This window comes from Taudactylus pleione, unplaced genomic scaffold (genome assembly GCF_031769625.1).
Source record: "Taudactylus pleione unplaced genomic scaffold, aTauple2 ptg000554l, whole genome shotgun sequence".
Taxonomy (NCBI): Eukaryota; Metazoa; Chordata; class Amphibia; order Anura; family Myobatrachidae; genus Taudactylus; species Taudactylus pleione.
Window position 1 is genome coordinate 1,549,913 of NW_028284956.1, and position 25,754 is coordinate 1,575,666.

General features: G+C 43.4%; 1 protein-coding gene across 5 annotated transcripts in view; it reads right to left on the reverse strand.

The window, feature by feature from the left end:
* PRDM16 (PR/SET domain 16) overlaps positions 1-24,961 on the reverse strand; it is a 696,909-nt gene extending 671,948 nt beyond the window's left edge. For 4 of the 5 annotated variants that reach the window (XM_088452606.1, XM_088452604.1, XM_088452603.1 and 1 more), the window contains exon 1: positions 24,793-24,961. In XM_088452606.1, coding sequence (XP_088308732.1) covers positions 24,793-24,829 — 37 coding nt within the window. In that variant the 5' untranslated portion in view covers positions 24,830-24,961. Of the gene's footprint in view, positions 1-23,307; positions 23,376-24,792 lie in introns of those variants that run through there. The other variant, XM_088452605.1, reaches the window with a different exon arrangement.
* Positions 24,962-25,754: the final 793 nt, after the last annotated feature.

A 25,754-nucleotide genomic window follows, 5' to 3' on the forward strand; every position in this document is an offset into this window, starting at 1 on the left:
GTAGCTGAAGCTTATCGCAGCCTGACCGGGTCCTGTGCACCCACGCAAATCCTGGCCTCGCCCCTCCCAGAAAACAGGGGCGAAACGCCTCTGTTTCCGGGAACGCTGCCTGGGAATGCCCCCCCCCCTCCGCCTCCTAAACACTACAGCCTGCCAGTCAGGCTGTGGCTGTGAGACTCTGCGAGCGAACTCAGACGGAAGGGAGCACATGCGCAGTACACCTCCTGCGCATGCGCAGTCCTCCCACCATCGGAGATGTGCGTTAACCATCGGGTTAGCGTACATCTCTGAATCAGGCCCACGGATTGGATAGCAGCAGCTGGGAGCCGGTGTTTTGGTCTAAAATGATTGTTCTTTCTTATGAATTCAGGGAAATATGCTTTTTTTATGACGGCAATGAACTAGTGGGTTTGGCTATCGGGCCTCTTCTTGATTCTTTACCCCAATCATTAAATGGTTCAGCCAGCAGCTATATATGACAATTTGTGCCCATCGTAGGAGTCTGTGTACAGTTACATGGGCATTTAAAAAATAATAATAATAAAAAAAAACAAAAACTTTTTTCAGTGTGTGGCTGAAAGCAAAAACAACTTTATCCAGTTGGTCAATTCTTTCGACCATTCGGATATGGTCAAAAGATACATTCAGCATCTCGGTGAGATATCAAAGCTTGGAGAGAGATAAAGTACCAACCAATCAGCTTCTAACGGTCACTGCACAGGCTGTGTTAAAAAAAAATAAAAAAAATTATAGAAGCGAATTGGTTGGTACAATCACAGGTCATTATTTGGGGGAGGTGTCAAGAGGTAGTAAGAAAAACACAGGTGAGTCGGTACAGTTTTCTGGGCATGCCCAAGTGAGCCTCTGCTAAATTTTTCCCAGCTGCAGATAGCAAAAATAAGTAAACTAAAAACATGCAAATTGATACTACAAAAAGGAGAATAGACCAAAAAAAAAAAAAATTGTAGGACACTGGTATCGAAGTTTAAAGGTTTAGTTTTACCTATAAATAGAATTATTTTTTTTTATAAAAATGGAGAAAGCTCGTGCTCCGGCTTTTGCACCCAATATAGGTTTTGGATTTTAATAATTGGAAGTTTGTTTTGTTGGAAAACATAAAATAAAAATCCTGATATATTTCTGCTACTGTAAAGTGTAACTTGTGAAAGAATGAATATTGACCTACTTTGTTACACCAAGTGATCATGTGTGTGTAACCAGTCACCTAACATGATTACATTGGGGTTCCTATAAATCCTGTAATTAGGTTTCTGTTTTCTTTACGAATGGAGTGTAAAATTTGCCAGATCTCTGCCGTGAACTGAATCTATGCATTCTCTATGTTGCCTTACTTAAGTATTTTCCAAGAGTAAACTCAACTTTTTTTTTTTTTTTTTTAATTTTCTACAGCAATGATTAAGGACACAGTCTAGCCGAGATATTCCGGGACCCCCTTCCCAGAACGTTAATGTTGATACTTTTCTCTTTTAATTTAAATCACAGTTTTATGACTCATTATATGTTTTCAAAAATATCAAAGTGAGTTTTCACATCCGAAACAGAAATAAAACAGACCCAGCGTGCTCGATTTCCCAGCAAAAAGTGAATTGGAAGAAAAAAAAAAAAAAAGTTACACTTACAAATTAGATATTTAATTTTTTATTATTGATTTTTTTTTTTTCTCGTTCCAGGGAAAATTAAATATATTTTTCTTTTGCATTTGACCTTAATCACAATGAAACATTGTGCTTGGTGGGCTCGCAAAGGGAGTCCCGGGGGATGCTAAACACAACTTGGCTCAATAATAATAGACCTCTAAAACTTGCTACAACCCTCAGCCTCCTTCCCATTTCTCTTTGAACTGGCTTGGTCTGCAAGGACTGGGAAGCAATTTAAAACTACTGGTAATCAGAGAGAGAAAGGAAAAATCCCTTATCAAGGCTGCAAGCAGAGACAACCCAGGTGGTATGGACATGATACACTAAGTAGCTACACTATTTTCAATTACAGTTCGGTTACTCTCAAAATGGCTGCTTTAAAAGTCACACGAACCGCATATTTTGAAGTTTTCCCATATTGTTTATGTAATGAAGCGCTGAAGAAATATAATTTATATTGAAAAATATGATGAGTTCTATCAATTTTACAGCCACTGCTGCAAATAGCATTTTAAAACAGCCCATTAGGGCAAATTTTTTGAGATGTGGGAGAGTTATGTAAATACTCTACCACTGAATACAAAACAGCTGCTTCCCAAATGTTTCTCTCCTACATCATGGTTTGACTTACGAATGGTAGATAATGACCCACCGATATTGATGTAAAGGGACTTTTATCCGCATGGTAGAGGACATTTTTGGTTATGGAAATCTAAAATACAATTTTGAATTCACTCATTTAATTTGCTATGTGTCATATACCATACCGTTGGTTATTTGAATGACATCAATGTAATGTTATGTATTGTATGCTGAATTGTTATATATTATTGTGTACATTTGCACATTATATCTTGTTCATATGCTAAAGAGTCATAATAAAAATATTTGAAAAAAAAAAAAAACAGCCCATTAGGAGCACAACCTTTGCTGTTGTTGCATTACAAGAGTTGCCATTCTGTGTGAGTGTCTCCCCCCCCCCAAAAAAATAAATAAATAAAAAATAAAAATCACCCCTCTCCTCAACACTATCCTTCCAACTGGCTGAAGGTAGACATTTATTTAGAAGTAAGGTGGGTGGGAAGGAGGGACAACAAAAGAAACATGGAGGATTACTCTAGCTTCCTCTTGTATGTATACAAACTCACTATTTGTGTATACATCCCAACTTTGAAGCACCTAGAAACGGGGTAGGGGGTATGGCACAATGGGAACATGACTATGATGTAATGGCTTTTGGCCACATCCCTCAGGGGTGTGACTAGTATATTTGTAGCCTTTGGTAGCCCCTTACCCTCCTCAGTTCTAAACACCCATTTATTGGTGAGTAGCAGTGAATGAAACATATATAACCAACTTTCTGACCCATGGTACAAAGCTATTCTGATCATAGAGCCATGAGAAAGCCTTAAATCAGGACTGGCTGACCTAAATCAGGAGAGGGGCAAGGTATATGGGCTAGTGACCCTTTAAAGATGCTCAGAGCATATTGTGCAAAGAATTAAAGTTACCCCTTAGTAAAACCAGATGTGACATTCTCGTGGGAAATTTATTCTTTGGCCAATTCACAGTTGCAGGATCAACGTTTCAGCTGCATATTCACATGGGGGAAGAGTCATCGGTTCACCACCAGAAATCAGATTTCATTCCTACTAATCTGTTAAATTTACAAACAGAAGGCCAAGTGTGATCTATCGGATTGCATCAACTCCTGTAAAATGTTGTAATTCAATGGGTTTTGGTTTATTTGGAGGCCTCGGGTTTGAGAAGCTAAACACATTGAGCTCATTTATGGGGGATCATTTGTACAAGCAGCACATGGCATGGTTAGTATTCATAACCATTGTCTCAATTTGGCGTATGTCAAATATGGGGGCATTTCCAGCTATCTGTGGATATAAAAAAGGGACAGACATGGAAAATGTGAAGTTTCTGGCTCTAGATTTGATTATTTCAAACCAAAAAAGTGAAAGATGACCAGACCTACATACATAAGACTGAAGTCTAAATAATTAATGTAGAGATGAGCGAACCAACAGCCATTTTATTTTTGGGATGTTTTGTACAAACATTGTTCAGGTATTTGGTGAACCAAGGAAGCCGATGGTCTTAGAAAAATCACACAAATGGTGCCACTTCATATAGACTATTTAGAACGATTCAGATATGTACGCTAATGCAGTCGCAGCGGTGATCCCGCATGCAGGCGCTGTGCGAAAATATGCTAATTCTGTAGCCAGATGAAAATGTATTGAGACGCCCACTGGGGCCATTACAAATGACTGTGTACACATACACAGCCGCTGTCACAGATCATTAGATAATCGGCCATCTCAGTGGCCCTATGGTCACGTAGGATGGCCGTCTGAAGTGACGCATCAAACCCCTTTTATCTGTGTATGGGATCACGGTTTTAGGCGGACATGTGCCAAAAATGGTCATGACACGCCTGCGTTGCCGCCACTTTCTGCAACCCGCTGCCAAATGGTCACTGATTGTCTATCACTTTGCAAACAAATCATCACCTCGAGCGTTATCGCTAAGGTACCTTGACGTGTGTGCACTGCGACCATGATGTATGTGCAGTCAGCCAATAATTGCTTCACTGTGTAAATATCGGCATTGCGGACATATCTGACTCAGTCCCTAAGTCACTTCCTGTTCTAACAGATCATTTCCTGTTACATGTTCTGGAAAGGGATCATGTGACCTCACAGCATTCTTATTGGGGAAATAAATGACAGCTTTCAACAAATAATAGCTTATTCCATGACTGAGCTCAGATGCTGGAAAGAAGAATTAGTTGTACAAAACCGAAAAAAAAACGATTAGCTCATCTTTGGTTTCATGTACGAGGCAAAGGATACAGAGCGGTCTTTGGGAACCCATAGGAAAGGGAGGCTGGCACAGCATCTACAGTTCATACAAACTGGAACCACCACCTCTAACATGTACAGTATGCTATTCATCTCATCAACCTATAGGTAGAGCTTCAACAGGGGTTTCCCTTGACCAGACAGGAGTTCCCAGCCTACTTTGTTTCACAGCTGGGGAAGAGACTTTTCAGTAATGTGCAATGATCTGCAAAATAGATTTAATCTGCCGGGATTGCAATGAAGGAGTGGACATCAGACAATAGTTTTGTTAACAAATGAGGTTGCCCAATGCAGTGCTATTACAGAAGAAGATTTGCTGACCCCCACTTTAATGTAACTTTCCTGCTATTCTCAGATATATTAAAATGTTCACTAAAAATACTATGGGGTAGATGTACTAAGCCTTGGAAAGAGATGAGGCACCAACCAATCAGCTCCCAACTCAGTTTACAGGCTGTGTTTGAAAAAGGACATTTAGGTGCTGATTGGTTGGTACTTTATCTCCAATGCTTAGTACATCTACCTCTATAAAATATACCACACGACAGTATAGAAGGGAGGCAGGAGAGCTGCACAGAAATTGTGGTCTATAGATCCGTTGAATGGTTTGAATGTGGACCACTCGATCTAAGCTGGTGGTGGCGGATAGGCAAGTACCAATAAAAGGAATAACGAACATTATGGGGCTTATAAATGGGATGTAGTTAAGATGCCGGTGGACGGGATACCAAACGCTGAAATACAGATGCTGGAATCTAACCGCCCAGGTAAATGCCAATGTTGCTATCCCAAAGAATATCAGGATACCGTCATTGGCATCCTGAACATTAGGACCAAAGTATTGCAGTTTCCCCGGGGATGGGGGGGGGAGGTCAGTGTTGGGAACCCCCGGGGGGGAGATTAGGGTTAGACAGCCCCCTGGAACAGTTAGGGTTAGGCTACGGGGAGGGTGAAGTTAGGCACCACCGGGGGGGGGGGGGGGAGGTTAGGGTTAGGGACCCCCTGGGGAGGGTCAGTGGCGTAACTAGGGCAGGGCGAGTGGGGTGCTTGCCCTGGGCACCATGGGCCGGCGGCGTGGGGGGGGCGCCGCCGGCCACGGTACTTGCCCGCCCTAGTTAGCCAGTGTAGCGCCGACCGCAATGAGTGCGGTCAGCGCTACACATTTACACAGGACCGGCACTAGGCTTCCAGCGCCGGTCCTGTGCTGCACACCTGAGCCCGTTCCCTCCCCCTGAGCGCTTGCCCAATAGCACCAGGAGGCGGCCTCAGGCTGTGCATAACACACGCATCGCCGCCAGCTCTGGGGGCGATGCGTGTGTCAAACAGCAGTCAATGAGAGTCAGATAGACTTTCATTGACTGCTGCAGCACCCACTGCAAGAGCCGGACTTCCCATTATGCTGAGTGCGCCAGCCCGTGAGGACTGGCGGCCGGCGGCAGTGGCGGCGCAGACTAGAGGAGCAGCAGCAGCAGTGTGGATTTTTAAAAACCTGTCAGCACAACGGGGGTGGCTACCACTGGGGGGACCTCTACTGGGGTGGCTACTACTGGGGGCACCATTATTGGGAGGACCTCTACTGGGGGCACCATTATTAGGAGGACCTCTACTGGGGGGGAGGCTATTACTGGGGGCACCATTATTAGGAGGACCTCTACTGAGGGGGGCTATTACTGGGGGCACCATTATTGGGAGGACCTCTACTGGGGGGGGGGGCTATTACAGGGGGCACTTAATTGGGAGGGGGAACCTCTGCTGGGGACCACTACTTGGGGGGGGGGACTACTACTGGGGGCATTATAAAAGGGGCCTACTGCTAGGGGCACTGCACTGGGGGGACCACAACTGGGGGCAATAGCAGGAAGGACCACTACAGGGACCACTGGATAGGGGGGGTCACTACTGGGAGCCTGCATCAGGGGCACCACTACTGGGGGCACTGCATGGGAGGGGGGGGGGGGGACTACTGCTGGGGGCACTATATAAGGGGCTTACTGCTAGGGGCACTGCAGGGACCACTACAGGGGGCACTAGATAGGGGGAATCACTACTGGGTGCCTGCATAAGGGGGACCACTACTGGGAAACCTGCATGGGGGGGGGACTACTGCTGGGGGCACTATATAAAGGGCACTGCGTAGAGGGGGGGGCTACTACTGGGGGCACTATATAAAGGGCATTGCATAAGGGGATACCACTACTGGGTGCACTGCATTGTGGGGCCTGCTACTGGGGGCACTGCATAAAGGGGAACACTACATAGGGCACTGCATTTGGAGGGACCACTACTGGGGGCACTGAGTAAGGGGAACTAATTGGGGGCTGTATAAGGGGGACCACTACTGGGGATACTGTATAAGTGGCACTACTATGGGCCTGCATAAGAGGGACCACAACTGCATACTGGGGGTACTGTATAAGGGGTACTACTGGGGTTAAGGTGCATATGGATAGGAATGTTCAGCGCGAAAATAAAGGGGTGTGGCATGTTGACACGCCCCATTTTTAAGTGACCACGCCCATTTTTTTTCAGCACGCGCACATATCGGGATGTTGGGAGGGGGGGGGCTCAGTTTTCAAATTTGCCCTGGGCTCCAAATACCCTAGTTACGCCACTGGGGAGGGTTAGGTTTAGGGGGCGGGGGGCTAGGTTTAGGCATAACCAGGGGGGTTAGGCACCACCAGGGGAGGTTAGGGTTAGGCACCACCAGGGGAGGTTAGGGTACTTACTGCTCATCAGGATCTTCAGTGATTGGGCTTCCGGCGTCGGGATTTGAACCGGCGGCTATTCAGCCGTCGGCATTTCATACCCAACCGAAAATATTGCTGCACGCTATTACACTTATGTCGCTAATCTTCTGCCAAGTCCAACCTATTTTCAGACCAGTCACACACCTTTTCCCAGAACTGTTGGCAGGTGTGCGATAGCCGAAGATAGCAAAAATAGTTACCTAGTCAATTGAGTAACTTTCCCTCACTGCCACATGTACGGGTTGGGTATGAAATCTTCTGTATCCCGATGTTCCAATTAAGAATGTGGGTAGGTATTCTATTGTATTTACAGTACAAATGCCCTGGTGACATTTATAGGAGGACAATGAACGGACCGTCTGTAACTTACAAGTGCTAAAGCAGTGGTCCTATTCTCCTGCAGTAAGTAGCAGCTCTTCCCCCTACAGACAGAATTACAAACACATGTCAAGTAATTAAGTTTAAAAATAATAATATAAATCCTACAAACTGCAGAAATAAAAAATAATTGGTAAAACCAAGAGCATCCTGCAACTCTGCAACTATAGTGACAGGCTTAGGCTGGCTTTCCAGAAGTCTGACCTTGAGGGGTGCTCAGCCCAAGGTCATCTGTGAGCTCTTAAAGGGAAACTCAACTTGTGCTAAAGTATACAATAGAAAAGTAATAGATGTCGGTTTATAGTGATGGTATGTGTCAGTCTCTGTCCATTTGGAAATATATATAGACAGCTATAACTATGTAAGAACTAGTTGTCCCCACTGACACTATATTGAACCGCAAAAGGAGGGACACGTGTGACCGACAAAGACAGGGAGTAATTCAGTGGACACTCTGCCTGAACAATAGGTGAACAGACCACATCAAACCACGTAGCCTCCCCCGAGACCCCTCCTGACACCATTTGTACCCCATCACTCAGTAGGTTTGTCTACAGGCAAAACCGAGACCTGAATACTCCCATTTAGAAAAGCACTCTATCCACATGTTATTGCAATTTAATATTCTCATACACAGATGCACCATTATCTGGGAACTTGACACTTCGGGGATAATTATATAATATTTAAAGACCTTCTTATTTTTAAATGAGAGCATTGAGGTGCATGATCTGTACGAATGCTGCTGGATTTCTGCATTTTCTGCATATATAGGTTTACATGTCACCAAATGGATTAACAATGGGGGGTGTTCTGGTGTAAGAATAAGAGGAATCCTTTACATGCAGTTCCTAGAGAGGTCACTTCAGCTAAGTTTTTATATACTGAAGTTTCGAAACGGTATTAACACTTTCTAGTGTGTGAATTTGAGATATGCGCTGACCCCCATATTGTGATTTGGTTCTAAAGCATCCTCGTGTTGTGGTAAAATCACCCTCAAGTGTTTTAGTTCAGTTTCGGTTTTGGATCTCTTTAAAAAAAAAAAAATTGATAAAATAGCTAAAATCATGTAACTTGGACCTGTTTTTTGCTCCTAAAGTATTATTAATATGAATAACATTAATCTCCAGTCAAATCTGACCAATTTTGGCACCTGAAATCACGAGGAAGGGACTTGCATGCTATCAAAACACACACCAGATCCAATTTTTAGATCGACCTGCGGGAAGGACCGAGCCGGAACTTTAACAGTGATCCAAGTCGGGACTCCGTTCTACTCGAAACCCCCAAAGCAATCCGAGCCTGGAGCCTGGACTCGATTCTACTAGGATCTCTAAGAGCGATCTGAGTCGTAACTCTGTTTGACTCGACCCCGCAGTGTTTGGGCGTGTTCAGTTTACAGCGGGACCGAACCGCTCATCCTGAATATGAGTCTATCATTATCTGATACAGAAGGTTTGTGGCCCCTGTGTACAAATGATTTAGTCATTTTAAGCAACATAAAAGAACAGATATAATATATGCAATTGTGGAATTATGTTAAAATACTGCCAACACTTCTCAATGGGTGCCATTCGCTTCCATCAGGAGCTTCCTGTTAAGAGGGGGTACCTGGGACAGCAAGTTTTAGGATGCAGAAAAGTGCAAGGAATTAATTTACTAAATCTTTACGCTGTTATCTGCCCCACACCAGTATTCAATAATTATGGTCTATATAATAAAACCCACTTCATACCCTCCCAGAAATGGGGGTAGTTGGGAGCTACAGTCACACCTCCAAATGTATTTAACTCTAAATAAACAGACAAATTTCAATTCCGATATTTTGGGACGTGAAAAACAACTCTCGGGTGTTAGCAGAAATTTATATGTAATTGAAGTACTACATGGAATGTTCTATCCCACCTCCAGTATAACTACAAGAAACTTTTATTTTTATTTTTATTAGTGTCACTTGTTCATTCTAGCACCCTGCACCTGTCACAACTCCTTTAGTTCTGCTTTCCTGCCCGGAGTGTTGCTCTGTGATCTGCTGTTTCTAGCACACTCTTGTTTGTATCTCAGCAGTTTTTTGTATCAGCTGAGCGTACTAGAAGCACCAGAGCAGAGAGCGACACCCCAGGCAGGAAAAAGGAACTGCACGGGTTGTGACAGGTGAGGAGTGCTAGAATGAGGACTAACTTTACACTATAAAGAGATTTACTACAGATGTGGTGAGGCCTGACCTTGCACCCCTCCCCCAAAGAGAACTTTTTTCTAGTTACAGACAACTTCATTATATATTGCGTGTGGGTTTTCTTGTGAATCCAACTACTGTCACATTTGATTGTATTCACTCTTCTTGTATTTGTACAAAAACTTATATGATCACCATTATTTACATAGCCCAACAAAAAAACATTCAAAGAGCAGATACAAAACTGTGTCTACTCTAAAGTGGTAGCTAGGACAACTTCAAGGCCAAATATTATTAATAATAATAACACAACCAAAAAAAATAAGTAATTCATTTGACGTTCAAACCAAACGTGTCTATCTGACCTTAGCTTTAAAAAAAAAAAAATATATAAAAAATAAATTAAATAAAGCCCCAAACTTGAAGACCAACCAGAAAACACATGGCCAGTGTGATCTGGATGGTTTTTATTCCTGCCCTGAGGGTTAGACACCGCTATAATATAAATGGGTGCTGTTAATATTTTACTGTTGCTAAAGTTTTACAAAAAAAGGACTTCAGTGTAAAGTCTTAGTTTCATTATATGAATGGTAGCGTTTGATCACTTTACGAAAGTTTCTTAAAACACATTCAGTCATTTATTTATTATAAGAATGATTGCAGAGGGACCTGAACATAGGCAAACGCAGCACATACCATGACCAAAGTAGAAATAGTAATATAATAGAATACTAGTGCTACATGTTCTTCTCTGTATCACAAATGAAATAATTAGCACCACCTGTGGATCTTTTAACATGTATCAGCCATTAATAAATAACCTGTGCACCAACTAGGAGATCTGGAAAACATGCACAGTTAGGGATGCACTGCTAAAGAGCCCAATATGTACATATATGTCCAGGGAAGTGCTAGGTTCTTCTGCTGCTCCTCCAGGCTCCTGGACTTGCTCCAATGCTCTGGAATGGTGCCCACATCTAAAATAAAAACATTCAGCTCAGGCAGGATGGCTTACAGCCGCATCAAATGACTTACTGTGATCCTGTATATGCTGGAATTATGACACACAATACACATTGGGCTCTATTTACTACAATCCGCATATTGAATGCGGATTGTAGTGTGATATTACCGAGTGAATTCGCATTGCGAATTTAGGCAATATCACAGGGACTTACTATAAATCCCTTGCAGGGACAGAGCTTGTGATAAAGCTCTGTCCCTGCGAATCCCATCCGCACTCTAGTCGCGGTATTTTCGGAAAAAATACAGCGACTAAGAGCCCGCGCATGCGCCAACCCACCGTCGCTGCTACCCCCCCACCGACGCTAAGCCCCGCCCCCGCGATCGCGGACCCCCGCTCCCTTCATTACACTTACCTGCATCCTCCTGGCCTCCGGTGATCTTCTCCGGGCTTCCCGATCAGGTGATCTCCCATACTGCACTGGGACCCAATCACCTGATGACTGGGCCGCAGTGCACTATGGGAGACCAGCTGACCGGAGAGGAGCCATCAACGGAGGCCCGATCACCGGTCCCTGGATTCAGGTAAAGTAAAAAAAAAAATGTTTACATTTTTTTTTACAGCAATCAGCTTGCGGTCTGATAAGACCACACAGCTGATTACTGGTACCGGCTCCCGCCTCTGCTCTCCCCATTAGAGCAGAGTGGGAGCCCGGAAACCGGGGCAGACCCTGGATAACGCCACCTCCAGGTGGCGTTATTATCGCAGGGCTTCCCCCGGTATTTTTTTACAATTTATTTTTAGTAACTCTGGTCGGATCACATTTCCGATTACAATTATAGGAAATGCGATCTGCTTTACTAAAAATAAGTGATACTTAGGGGTTGGAGTAGAATTTTACTAATTCTACTCCAATTGCCCTGTAATAACTACAGGTGAAACTAAAATAATGTGAAAAGGGTGTGAAAACACCCTTTTTCACTTTATTTTAGTAAAAATAATGTTAATAAATAGAGTCCATTGTATTAAAGCTGGATAAGTACTAATTCTGCCCCATTCATGGACTGGCCACACTCACGCTAAAATCAAGCAGTTGGAAACCCCCCTCTAGAAATCCTGCGTTTGCCACTGCTGAACATTTCAGGTTTGGTGGTTTTAATCCTGGGTGCCGAGAAAGTGTCCGTCGTCGTACCTTGTTCAAATCCCATTAATGATAATTGGAGGTTACATGAAGAGTGCTGTAGGCTCTCTCTTTAGAATTTAGAATTACCCTCGTGACACTTAATATCAAAATGATTTGCTTCAAATAACATTGTGCGAACTGGGTAAAACCGATTTTGAACATTTTTCCAGTAGGCTGCATTGTAGTTAATGAAATTAAACACGCCATTCGTAGCAGTCTCCGGGGGAATAAGGAGCTGGAGCCCATGGTTGGTTTATTTTTATTAAAATAAATAGCAGACAGCAAAATGAGTTAATTACATAAAGAATTGTGGGGCGGGTGTAAGACCCAAAGTTATAATTAAACCAATTTTCACAGACAAAATAAAGATTTTTTTTTTTTAGTTCCACTTGTATCCTTTCACATTCAGACTGCATAGGAATCGACAAATTTATCTAGTCAGTGATGACTAAATTGGTGTGAATAACTTGGACTAAAAGAGACATTTCTGGGAAACTTCATCAAAATTGACGCCAAGAGGATTTAAATTTTTTTTATTTTTTTTGGAAGAACAGGATGAGGCTATTCTCAAGTGTTGAGATATTTAGACATAATGCATGTTGTTTTAAGAATGTACAAATTCAATGATTTAGGGTTCAAACGCATTAGACTTTGGAGTAGATTTTAAAAAATGTTTTTTAAAAATTGCTGTTAAATAAAAAAAAAAACTTTTTAATAGAAATGACCAAAATAAAAAAAAGGTAGTGTAAACTTACTGTCAATCACATAAAAACAAAAAAAAACAAAAACAAAAAAAGCAATAATGCTGCTACTAATGAGGAAATAGCCAGATACTGCAGAGTGGCGCAAAAGGGACCATATATCCCGATAGTAATTAGTTCAACGCCATTCAGATCATTATCAGTAATGACAATGAGCACAGGGCCCGATTCAGCGGTGTACGCTAATGCTTTAGCAACTGCAATATTGTACGCAGCTGCCGTGCGAAAATATGCGGATGTTACAGCCGCCTGGACATGCATCGAGATGCCCACCCACGGCCGTGCAGATCCAAGCAAGTGCCTGCAAATATGCATCGGTGGTCGCAGATCCTTTGATGATCAACCACCTGAGTAACCCCATGGTTGCCAGAATGGCCGCAGGAAACTATATGCTGGCGCCATGTTTTCTCCGTACAAGACCGCAAATGTGGGCAGAATCATGCCCCGAAATCGGTCATGACACACTGTTTTTGTCACTCCTTATTACCCATCACATAACGGCCCGTCTGTCTGTCAATCACTTGCAAATAAATCCTCACTACAACCGTAGTCACATTTGATCGCAATTCAATCGCTGCGTGTGCACATTGCAGGTAAGACGCATACGCAGTCCACCGATAATCTCCCAAATGTATGAACATCAAAACAGTGTGCCAATCTGAATCAGTATTCACTACTACTGGCATCGGTCAACTTACCAACGCACTAACAAGCTACAAGGAATTCTTCTCGCATCCCTTCTGGCGTGCGAACAGAAATCCGACAAGCCTACAGGCGAGATGCTGTTTTCTGCCCTTAGCGATGCGGAAACATCATCGCGCCGGGCAGTTTAGTCTGAGATCCCGTTTTCGCTACTAAACACCATGTTTAAAGACACGAGGGGCGCGAGAACCGGCATTCTCCAACAAAACAGCGCGCTGAATTGAATAGCTCTGGGAGCTACTTCCCGGCGCTATTCAATTCGCGTTGAATTGAATCGAGCCCTAAGACTTGGTATGAGATAAATTGGAGAGAGATAAAGGGCGAGATGTATTATTGTTTTAACACAGCGTTAAACAGTGCTTACCGCAATGATGGAGTGTATCGTGTACGTATTAATAAAGTTTTTGCAAAAAAAACTTCATCGCAAGCATGAAATTCCGCTGGAATATGGCGGCGTTTCGTTCTGCCATTGTCAGACGTGGAGGCGTCCGGGAAGTTGTATGTATCATCGGAGATAGCGCTTATTAAACAACGCCTCATTTTGGTTGCAATATTTTCTCCATAATGTTAATTTTGAGGTGTTATTTGTAGTAATTTAATGCCCCTGCTCCTAGCGCACTACACAGCACTGCACCCACTCCCAGAACACACTACACTACCCGCTCCCAGCACACACTACACTACACTGTACCTGCTCCCAGCACACCCTACACCCACTCCCAGCACACACTACACTAAACTACACTACACTCTCAGCACACACTACACTACACCCGCTCCCAGCACACACTACACTACACTCTCCGCTCCCAGCACACACTACACTACACTCTCCGCTCCCAGCACACACTACACTACTCTCCGCTCCCAGCACACACTACACTACACTCTCCGCTCCCAGCACACACTACACTACACTCTCCGCTCCCAGCACACACTACACTACACTCTCCGCTCCCAGCACACACTACACTACACTCTCCGCTCCCAGCACACACTACACTACACTCTCCGCTCCCAGCACACACTACACTACACTCTCCGCTCCCAGCACACACTACACTACACTCTCCGCTCCCAGCACACACTACACTACACTCCCAGCACACGCTACACTGCACCCGCTCCCAGCACACATTACACTACACTCTCCGCTCCCACCACACACTACACTAAACTACACTACACTCTCCGCTCCCAGCACACACTACACTCTTCGCTCCGAGCACACACTACACTACACTCTCCACTCACACTACACGACACTCTCCGCTCCCAGCACACCCTACACTACACTCTCCGCTCCCAGCACACACTACAGTACACTCTCCGCTCACACTACACTACACTCTCCGCTCCCAGCACACATACACTACACTCTCCGCTCACACTACACTACACTCTCCGCTCCCAGCACACATACACTACACTCTCCGCTCACACTACACTACACTACACTCTCCACTCACACTACACTACACTCTCCGCTCCCAGCACACATACACTACACTACACTCTCCGCTCCCAGCACATATACACTACACTACACTCTCCACTCCCAGCACACACTACAGTACACTACACTCTCCGCTCACACTACACTACACTCTCCGCTCCCAGCACACACTACGCTACACCCGCTCCCAGCACACACTACACCCGCTCCCAGCACACACTACACTACACCCGCTCCCAGCACACACTACACTCTCCACTCCCAGCACACACTACACTCTCCACTCCCAGCACACACTACACTCTCCACTCCCAGCACACACTACACTCTCCACTCCCAGCACACACTACACTCTCCACTCCCAGCACACACTACACTCTCCACTCCCAGCACACACTACACTCTCCACTCCCAGCACACACTGCACCCGCTCCCAGCACACACTGCACCCGCTCCCAGCACACACTGCACCCGCTCCCAGCACACACTACACTACACCCCACTCCCAGCACACACTACACTACACCGCACTCCCAGCACACACTACACTGCACCCACTCCCAGCACACACTACACTGCACCCACTCCCAGCACACACTACACTGCACCCACTCCCAGCACACGCTACACCCGCACCCAGCACACGCTACACCCGCTCCCAGCACACGCTACACCCGCTCCCAGCACACACTACACTGCACCCACTCCCAGCACACACTGCACCCGCTCCCAGCACACACTACACTACACCCGCTCCCAGCACACACTACACTACACCCGCTCCCAGCACACACTACACTACACCCGCTCCCAGCACACACTACACTACACTGTGCCCGCTCCCAGTGCACCCTACGCTGCGCTCTCCTCTCCCAGCACACACTACAGTACACTACACTCTCCGCTCACACTACACTACACTCTCCGCTCCCAGCACACACTACACTACACTCTCCGCTCCCAGCACACACTACGCTACACCAACTCCCAGCACACACTGCACTACACCCGCTCCCAGCACACACTACACCCGCTCCCAGCACACACTACACTACACCCGCTCCCAGCACACACTACACTACACCCGCTCCCAGCACACACTACACTACACCCGCTCCCAGCACACACTACACTACACCCGCTCCCAGCACACACTACACCCGCTCCCAGCACACACTACACCCGCTCCCAGCACACACTACACCCGCTCCCAGCACACACTACACCCGCTCCCAGCACACACTACACTACACCCGCTCCCAGCACACACTACACTACACTGTGCCCGCTCCCAGTGCACCCTACGCTGCGCTCTCCTCTCCCAGCACACACTACACCCGCTCCCAGCACACACCACACCCGCTCCCAGCACACACCACACCCTACACTCGCAACACACCCTACACTACACTGCACCCGCTCCCAGCATACCCTACACTACACTCTACCTGCTCCCAGTACATACTGCACTACTGCGCATGCCAATGTGAAAAGACAACTGTGCGCGTACACGTGGGACATAATCCCACATATCGCGTTGACATCCTATCACTGCAACGGTATATCTTTGTTAAATAATAATACATTGCGGCGAAGTTCTAGACATGGATTAACAGTTTCGCAGTGAACTACACGCGAAAAAAAAAAAACTTCTTTAGCGATCAATAATACATCTCGCCCAAAGTACCAACAGTTAGGAGCTGATTGGTTGGTACTTTCTCTCGCTCTACTCAAGGCTTAGTACATCTCCCCCACAGAGAGAAGGTCCTTAGCGGACCTTAAGTATCAGGCTCAATTCTCCAGGCAAATTCCAGCTATTTAATATTTCACTACTATACACATGGACCAGGAACTTGGGACAAAACTGACTGAGCTTATTATGCCTGACCTGAAGTGCATAGAAAATCTATAGATATGATTTATGTTGCCATCACCAGGAACCAATGCTCTGCAATATAAGCTCAAACCTGAAAAGAGAGAGTGGTCCCGATTCAGAGAAGCCAATGAAATGTTGATTTCAGATGCAGTGGAGAGATTTTTTGCCACTGCGCATTGCGTCACAGCCGTGTCGATACATATGTGTCGACTGATTAGATATGCCGAGATGCAGGGATAGGTAGTGACTGTTTGGGTGAAGTAACGGGGTAGTTACAAAATTGCAGGTGTGTTGCCACCATTTCCTGGGTGTGTCCTAGTCAGCCACCGCCAATCATTCGCAGTTGGACTCGCACCGGCGTCTTAGTTGAAACTGGCATTTTGAGACGCCATCGAGATTTTGATTCATTCATTTGATCATCCTGCCCTATCTGGGCTCATCATTTCCATCATAAAGCTTTTTTGGAATAATGATGGTTCCCCACAACTGCTTTGATGTATTATATGCAGAGACACAGAGGAGAGCAGGTGGGCATTGTCTGCCCTTCAGTCTGACCACTGTGACACCTGAATAACGAATAAGTGCAATGTTGCCATCCATGTGTATGGCCAAATAGTTCACTGATCTGTTAAGCAGCTGGGTTGCACAGCCAGATCACTGAACTGCGTGGGGTACCAGGAAGAAACTAATGATCTATAGGGGAATACCACCACCACCATCAAACCTTTACCTGAAATATCTGTTAACATACTGAACCATAAAAGTACCAACCTATCAGGTTCCAGCTGTCACTTGACAGGGTGAGTTTGAAAAATGACAGAAGCTGATTGGTTGGTACTTTATCTCTCTCCATTTTCTAATACGTCTCCCCCACTGTAAGCTCAACGTCCTCTAAGTAAATACTGGGTCTAGGACTGGTTAGACTGGCTGATTTAACTATAAGGATTATACTTTCTTGTGCCTCACAGTCAAAAAAAACCAAAAAAAAAACCCACCAGCAGCAGCAACACAATACAGTCCATACACTGCTCTCCCTAACGAGCACATAAAACACTTCTGTAATATAATGCTGAGTGGGCATGTTTCTATGAACAATGCTCAGCCAAGCAATATAAACTATCCTCCTATGCAATATGCACAGGGGTGTATGTATGCATGCATGCGTGCATGCATGCATGCGTGTCATAGGCAAACGCAGGGGGGGTTTCCATCTGCCTGGAAACCCCCCTCCCCAGCACACACCATGACCACAATAGAAATAGTAATATAATACAATGTTACTAGTGCTGCATGTTCTACTCAGTATCACAATGAAATGATTAGCACCACCTGTGGACCTTTTAAAATGTGTCAGCCAGTAATAAATATATCTGTGCAGGAGATGTGGAAAACATGCACTGTTAGGGGTGCACTGCTATAGACCATCAATAGGGTTAATTATTAATACTGTATAATAATACACTATCCAGTACAGAAGGAGACCAATATGTACATATATGTCCAGGGCAGTGCTAGGTTCTTCTGCTGCTCCCTCAGACTCCCGGACTTGCTCCAATGCTCAGGAATGGTGCCCACATCCGACATAAAAACATTCTGCTCAGACAGGATGGCCCTACTGCCGCATCTAATGGCTTACTGTGATCACTGGCACTGTATATGGAATTATGCAACACAATATACTTTGTATGTAACATATGAAAGCTGGATAAGTGATAATTATGTCCTCTTCATGGCCTGGCCACACTCGCTCTAAAAATCAAGCATTTGGAAACCCCCCCTCTAGAAATCCTGCGTTTGCCACTGCATGTTTGCTGGAAATACACCGCCATAGTCACAGTAGTACCACGAGCTGGGGTGTTCCCCGTCATTCAGCTGCCGGAGACCCTTACACAGTTCTCTATGCAAGTTGTGTGCACTCTAAAAGATAAATATATCATTATTGAATCTAGATACATAGGACAAGCCATTCATTTACATATTTGCAGCAATTAAATGCACAATTTGCAAATATACACCCTATACTTTGTGTCATCTCTGGGCATTTACCAAGAGGTCTGCCCTGTCCTTGGCTTGCACTAGGCCCACCTGAGTCACACACAAGCAGGGCAGATCATTTAAAAAAAAAAAAAACATGCAACTTTGCAAGAGCACTACAGTGTCTGGAGAGATAGATATATTTATTATGCGCACACACACCATTAAATGATTCATTTGGCTATTTTTGTTCGCTGATCTGCACAGGAGAGAATGAAGCACTTGAGAACACAAGTGCCCAAAAATAAAACAAAAACAGACAGTTCCCTATTTTCTTTTAGGTCTTGGTAATAAATCAGCGATCTCAGTGCTGAAAGTGTTTGACCAAACAAATTATGGATGTTTATATACAGCCATCTTTGCTATTCCAGTGCTGGTATAGAGCGAACCGGCTGCGTGTGGACTGCAGAACGTGGAATTTCTCAACCATCGGCCTCATAGTAGTTACAGCCCAGGTTTAAAATTACACTGAGTGGCAGCTTTGAATTACTCTGCTGCTTTGTTGTGAAATGTAATCTGCTACATCACATGTGAACGTTCTACATATTCACATAGGCCGGCCCGCTATAGGGTCATAATATAAAGCCACAGTTTTTTTTTTCTTTTTTAAAGAGGGGGGTCTGTAAAAGGTGTGTGTGTGTATGTATGTGTGTCTGTGTGTTGGAAGGGACATGTAGGAAGGAATTTCACACAGCTTATACTGTAGGGTCAACAAAGGCTGATGTGAATTCAACAAACACATTAGAACAGGCCTTGCTAATGTGGGCAGAGCCATTTAACCCATTGAGTGCCCGGAGCCCTAGAAATACTCATTGTTAATCTGGCGCACTCAGTCCAGTTCATTGTACAGAGCCCAGAGCAGGACAGCCTGTGCTGTAGATAGCAGAGCATGCATGGGCACTTAGTTCCACAACAGCTTGGGTAGGGAACATGTCGTTTATAGCTAGCATTGACTTAGCAAATTTACATAGTTTCCTACATGCAACCAATAGTGGACTTCACAAACATGGCGGCCATTCCCATCATATGTGCTAATAATTATTATTATTATAATATTTAAAACACTTTTCTCACAATATACTTAGAGACATGTTATATTAATTATTAAAATTTACCAGGGAGAAAACATTACATTTAGACCATCCCACCCACAAAATGCACATTAATGCTGACCCCCAAAATCCTCCAGCCTGGGCCAGACGCCTCATAGAACCACCCCGGGTACTAAGGTATTGTGTCTCACATTGCAGTACAGGCCAAGACCCAAGATATCAGACTTCGAGGAGGATGCATTTTACAGGAGTACACAGCAAAGGCCTGTCATTAAACCAGCTTTCTAGCTGGCAAGGAATGCAAGGAGATGTAGTTCATCCAAATAGTGCACAGTGGCCTACACTTGGTCGAAAGAATTCACAATGTATTTCTTTTTAGGACTCCCATGCAAAACTTCTGACAATATGATTTTATATACACATGAAGTAGGGCCGGCCGCTACACCTATACTTAAATGTTAAGACCACCCAGAAGATTGCTGCATAATCACATTGTTTAAAGATACTTTGTTAAAACACAAATTTACTTTACACAAAATTAAATTAAAATCAAACTACAGTAAAATTATAGGATCAGACTTTTTTTTTTTCCCCCTTTCAGCCTAATTATACATCTGGTTGATTACTTAACAGAAACACTTAAGTATCATCTAATTGCTCGAGTGAATATAAAGACTGTTAATAACATTCATCGCAGACATTTGGGACATGGGAAAGTATTAGGTAGGGCTCTAAATAGACACCAAATTGGTACATTTCAACAAGGGGGCATTTGGAGAATGTGTTTAGCTTTCTGTGTGAATTTCAAACATACCAAAGACAGATCTGTAACATTGTTAAAATAATGCACCCACAGTGTGTAAACAGTGCAGTAGTATTGTAACAAACAGACAAATGGCTGTGGATATATGTGTATGTCTGCATGTATAGTACACACATACAAAATAATTCCACTTAACGCATACATGTAAATATATAAACATACATACAATAACAGTGTTTATGCAATTCCTGTTTTCACAGTAGTCTATGCCTTGCTATCTTAAACTGAGCACACACAGTTATATTTGCAACAATATTGCATGTATTTACTAAAACCATAAATGCATTTTTAATTACACTGTCAATGATTTAATGGAATAGAAAAATCAGCAGACGTTTTCAACCCTATCAGGTGATTTTTTTTTTTTTTTTTTTTTCTTATTTTTGGGGGGGGGGGGGGGGAGGATAAATGCAACAGATGTTTACCAACTGGAGTTCGGGGTCAGCAGGTTTCTTCATCTAGTAAGTAGACAATAAACTGTTTCATTTATGTGTGTGCAATACAGGCGTGCCTTCCCATTAAATAAATAATTTAAATACACCCCCCTCCCTATTTATCTGGCTCATGCATCCCAAAGTGTCTCTTAAATTTTACAACAGATTGGATTGTAATGTTGTGCAATTATGAGATCATGACGCAGAAGACTGACCCTTTTCTTTCAAAGCTAAATATTGTTTTCACATAAAATCTAATAACGTTACTCCTGCTTTTCTGCTACATAAGCCACTTGTCAGTCATAACTTGTCTGTGCATTAAGGGATATATACTAGAGTGGTCTGATTAAACAGTACTGATATGTTTAAATCAGCTGCTAGGAAATTAGAGAGGGGGGCCGCAGGTACATTTGAATTTTTCCAACACCTAATTTTGGCGCAAGGATAAGTTATTATCAATGTATTATTACTCTTCATTTCAAAACGTATGATGTACATTTCCTGTCTACTACCATCCTTTACTATTTATTACAAAGTATTTTATTTTAGAATAAAAAAATAAATAATGAATTCATATCTGAAATCGTCACAGATAAGGAAGGGTACGCTACATCTAGCCAACATTGCGTAAAAGCGCAAAGTGTAGCCACCACTGTGTAATAACGCAAAGTGCAATAACTTGCCTGCTCCTTGACCCACTGGCTATAGCAGTATATAAAATAGGTTCTTATGAAGTAATGAGAGTACTCGAGAATGAAGAGCGAGATTTGGCACAAGGGGGGCACAATGGAACAGAACGCGTTCCAAAACCAAAAGACTCCAGTGAGGGAGAGCCAAGGGTTCAGGCAGCACCAGCCCTGTGCACTAACTTCTCCGCGTTACAGCGACTCAGAGACTCGGGTTCCCAGCCATAAAAGTCACACAGTGCCTGTTCCCAAATAAACAATTACCCCTATCACATAATGGTCGGGCAATCACTGCAGATAAACACAAAAAATATATATTACCAAATAAAGGGCAAGACGTGCTATCCTTCTTCAAAACATTAGGCTACATTATAACGTGCCTGCTAACTAAAATGTAAAACTAGGATATAAGAATATACAAATACAATATAGTGATGCACTACATTACTCAGATCTCCCACCAGAGATTTACTTTCACCCCTAAACCTCATCAGTGTGTGAGACTGTGTAGGTAGAAGTCCTGTTCCACAATGTACACCGAATATGTTGGCACAGACGATCCACGTGTGTGTGTATATATATATATATATATATATATATATATATATATATATATATAGTGATACTTTTCTACATGAGAAAACAACCCCATCCAATATTTCCCCAGTTCTGTGTTAATACAACTGGGGTCTAAAATGTATATGCAAAAATATTCAGTAAGGATAATAGCCGAGTATCTTCACGGTGTAAAATAATATTATATATATATATATATATATATATATATATATATATATAATTATTATACATTATAACCATAATACAGAGTCTAATATAGATATATATTAAATTATATATGTTAAATCTACTTTACACGCATACATGCACCTATCAATATACACAGTCTGCTTTTCTAGATCCAGCCTGTTTTCCTATGTATTCTCAGGGGAAAGGAAACCTTAGCTCTAGGCTACTGTTTTGAACTGTGAGCCCTAAAATCCTTCTGTGAGTCCCCATAAAACACTGTGCCTCGCATTGTATGAAACACCTGATTTTAATCAGCGTTCACCATCCCAAAACCAGGTTACCCCTCTGTGTCTGCAACAAGGCCGGAGCTAAATTATGGTTCGGCTTCAAAGTATAGAAATTCCTTTAATGTCCCAGAAAACACATACACTACATTAATTATATATATATATATATATATATATATATATATATATATATATATCCGCTGTGGGGAGAGGTTGCTGTGTATATTTTTTTTACATTAAAAATCCCTTTTGTCGGAAAGTTCTACAGCTCCATAAAACGTTGCATAAAACAGTTTGTGTGTGTATATATATATATATATATATATATATATATATATATATATACACACACACAATATGTGTATTGTACCTTAATAGAAAACTAACAGTAATTTATATTGCTAGTTTGGTTATTATTAAAGGAGTTGCACAGATAAAAATTCCATAATGCAAGAATAAACGGTTACCTATCCTGCAGCTGTACAGAGCATTGCTATACTGGGCCTTGTACGCAAAAATGCCTCAACAATTCACCCTTTAAATTGTGTTGTTACAAGACAGCTGTGACTCATCTATTGCACCTTATGCTGGACGGTGTGTGCAGGTTAATGTGTTACTGCACACACTCGCCACTCGCCTTACTAATATAAGGCAGCTTGCTATAAAGGCAGATCTACCATGTATCAAAACTACAAGTATAACTGTATTTTTCAATGACCAGCCTATATTATGTTATGCACCTTGGGATACATAAATACACAGGAGAACAGATCATTGAACACCCCTACGCTGTGTAATTCGGCTAAAGGTACTACTTGGTAGCCTGCAGCTTATTAGTAACAATCAGTACTGAGTAAGACCTGTGTACTTCCTCTACAGCAGCAGAAAAAGGAACAGGCTCTGATGTGACAAGTAACAGTAGGGAGTTTATAACTTTCTGCAGGAACAGAGTTCACCAACAACCACCAGCACATTACATTACTCCTGACTTCTCCCAATGCTTGTATCACACAAAACACTGAAATAGAAAGTAAAAGACGTTTGACAGGACTGGATTTTGCAGCCAGTCCCAAAACTCCACAAACAACCCAAGATGATAAATGATCAAACTCCAGGATACCAATCCTAATCTCCCTGCAAACACAAACCTCTCGCCAGAAAATACCCCCCCCCCTCAAAAAAAAAATGAATAGAAAAAAATAAAAGTTAACAGCTCCATGCAACAATGTAACATATACCGCAAGTCACACAACCCTGCACAACCCCCCCTCCTGCCCCCTCCTCCTTTCCCCCAATCTGACAAATGCGCGCAGCCTAAATCTCCTGTTTAGCAGCAAAAGTGGTTGCAGGGGGGAAAAGAATAAACAGGTTAAAAATGGAGAAGAGAATCCGTGGCTTTGGAGTGAGCTCCCTGGTTTGCGTGTCATGGCTTTGCCCTGTGCTTGCTGTGTGCAGCTCACAGCCTCCCTCTATCTACATTCAGTCTGTACGGATCCCTTCTCCTCCTCATGTCATGGGCAGTCCTCTAGCGCCCACTATTCTAAAAGCCAGGAATATCATTTCACCAGACTTGGAACGATTCAATAGAGGGAAGAAAAAAAAAAGTTGCTATCCCCTTTCGTCAACTTTTAGTTAAGTTTCGTTTTTAACATTTATTTGCCATTCTGAGGGTCCCAGGTTTTGTCCAGAGGAGCAGCCAGGGTCTCAGTGTGAGAGGAGGGAGTGAGAGGCACAGGCTCAGTGCGCCTTGCTAAGCTTACACTAAGGGGTGGACAATCCAGCAAACATCTACTGAGCTTCACTAACCAGAAAATGAAGAGGGGAAAAAAAAAAAAGGTGCTGCTGTCCCTGCACCAGCTTATCAATAATAGGGATCACCAGCCAGCTGGGCAGATCCTGCTGGATCTCAGGGGCAACTTTACGCACGGGAGAAGGAAAGAAAAAGGACCTACTTTTGGCCAGTTTCCTCGCCCTTGCCTTGGATCTCATCTTGTCGGCTGGTAGATTCCTCTTCTCCTCCTTGAGCCCAGAAGCAAGCTACACACTATCTTCATCTCACAAGCATTGTCAATTTGGACACCTTTGCACATGCGCACACAGCATTCAATCTGACACCCTCTCCAGGACTAAGAAAGTTTCCAATGTATTCATCATCAGAGTTTTTTTTTGTCCTATCCTCTTCTTCAGATCACTTATCTTCCCCCTGCTCTCCCCCTCTCTCCGAGGCTCCATCTCTCTGCCTGTGCCTGTACTGCCTCTTTAAGGAGAATCAGACCTCTCAGATTGTTACCCACTGCAATTGGCCCCAGGATTGGACACATTTAAGGACCCAGGTACCAGTCAATGTGGCAAATTATTTATATATATATATATATATATATATATATATATATATATATAAAATAAAATATTATACATTTGTATCGAGCTTTTAGTATTGTGATACTGTGCTATTGGTTAATATTAACACCATTCACATATGTATTTTAATTGTGATTTCCATCTTTGTGCCTTTTTTTTTCCCACAGCCCAAATAACCTTGGACTGCTGATGGTGACAGTAATGGTCATTTAATAAAAATAAAGAAAAACCTTTTATTGGCTTAGCGATGCTGCTGATTAACCTGCCACAATTAAATATCACTTAATCTCTATAGGAAGCAGGGATGGTGGTTTGGGGCTGATTTTTTTTTTTAACCCCTGGGCGGCCAGAAAGGGCTGCTCACCACAAACCAGGATGAGATGCAGGCTGGCTCTGTGTGTACCTATAATGTTACATAATGGACTGGACTTTCTGTTTGTGGTAGGTAAATAGGGGGGCCGTATGATGTGAGGATGCTACAATAGGATGGAAAACATGCTACTACTAACCCAGTGATGTACTAAGGATTGGTCTGATATAATATTATTATTAT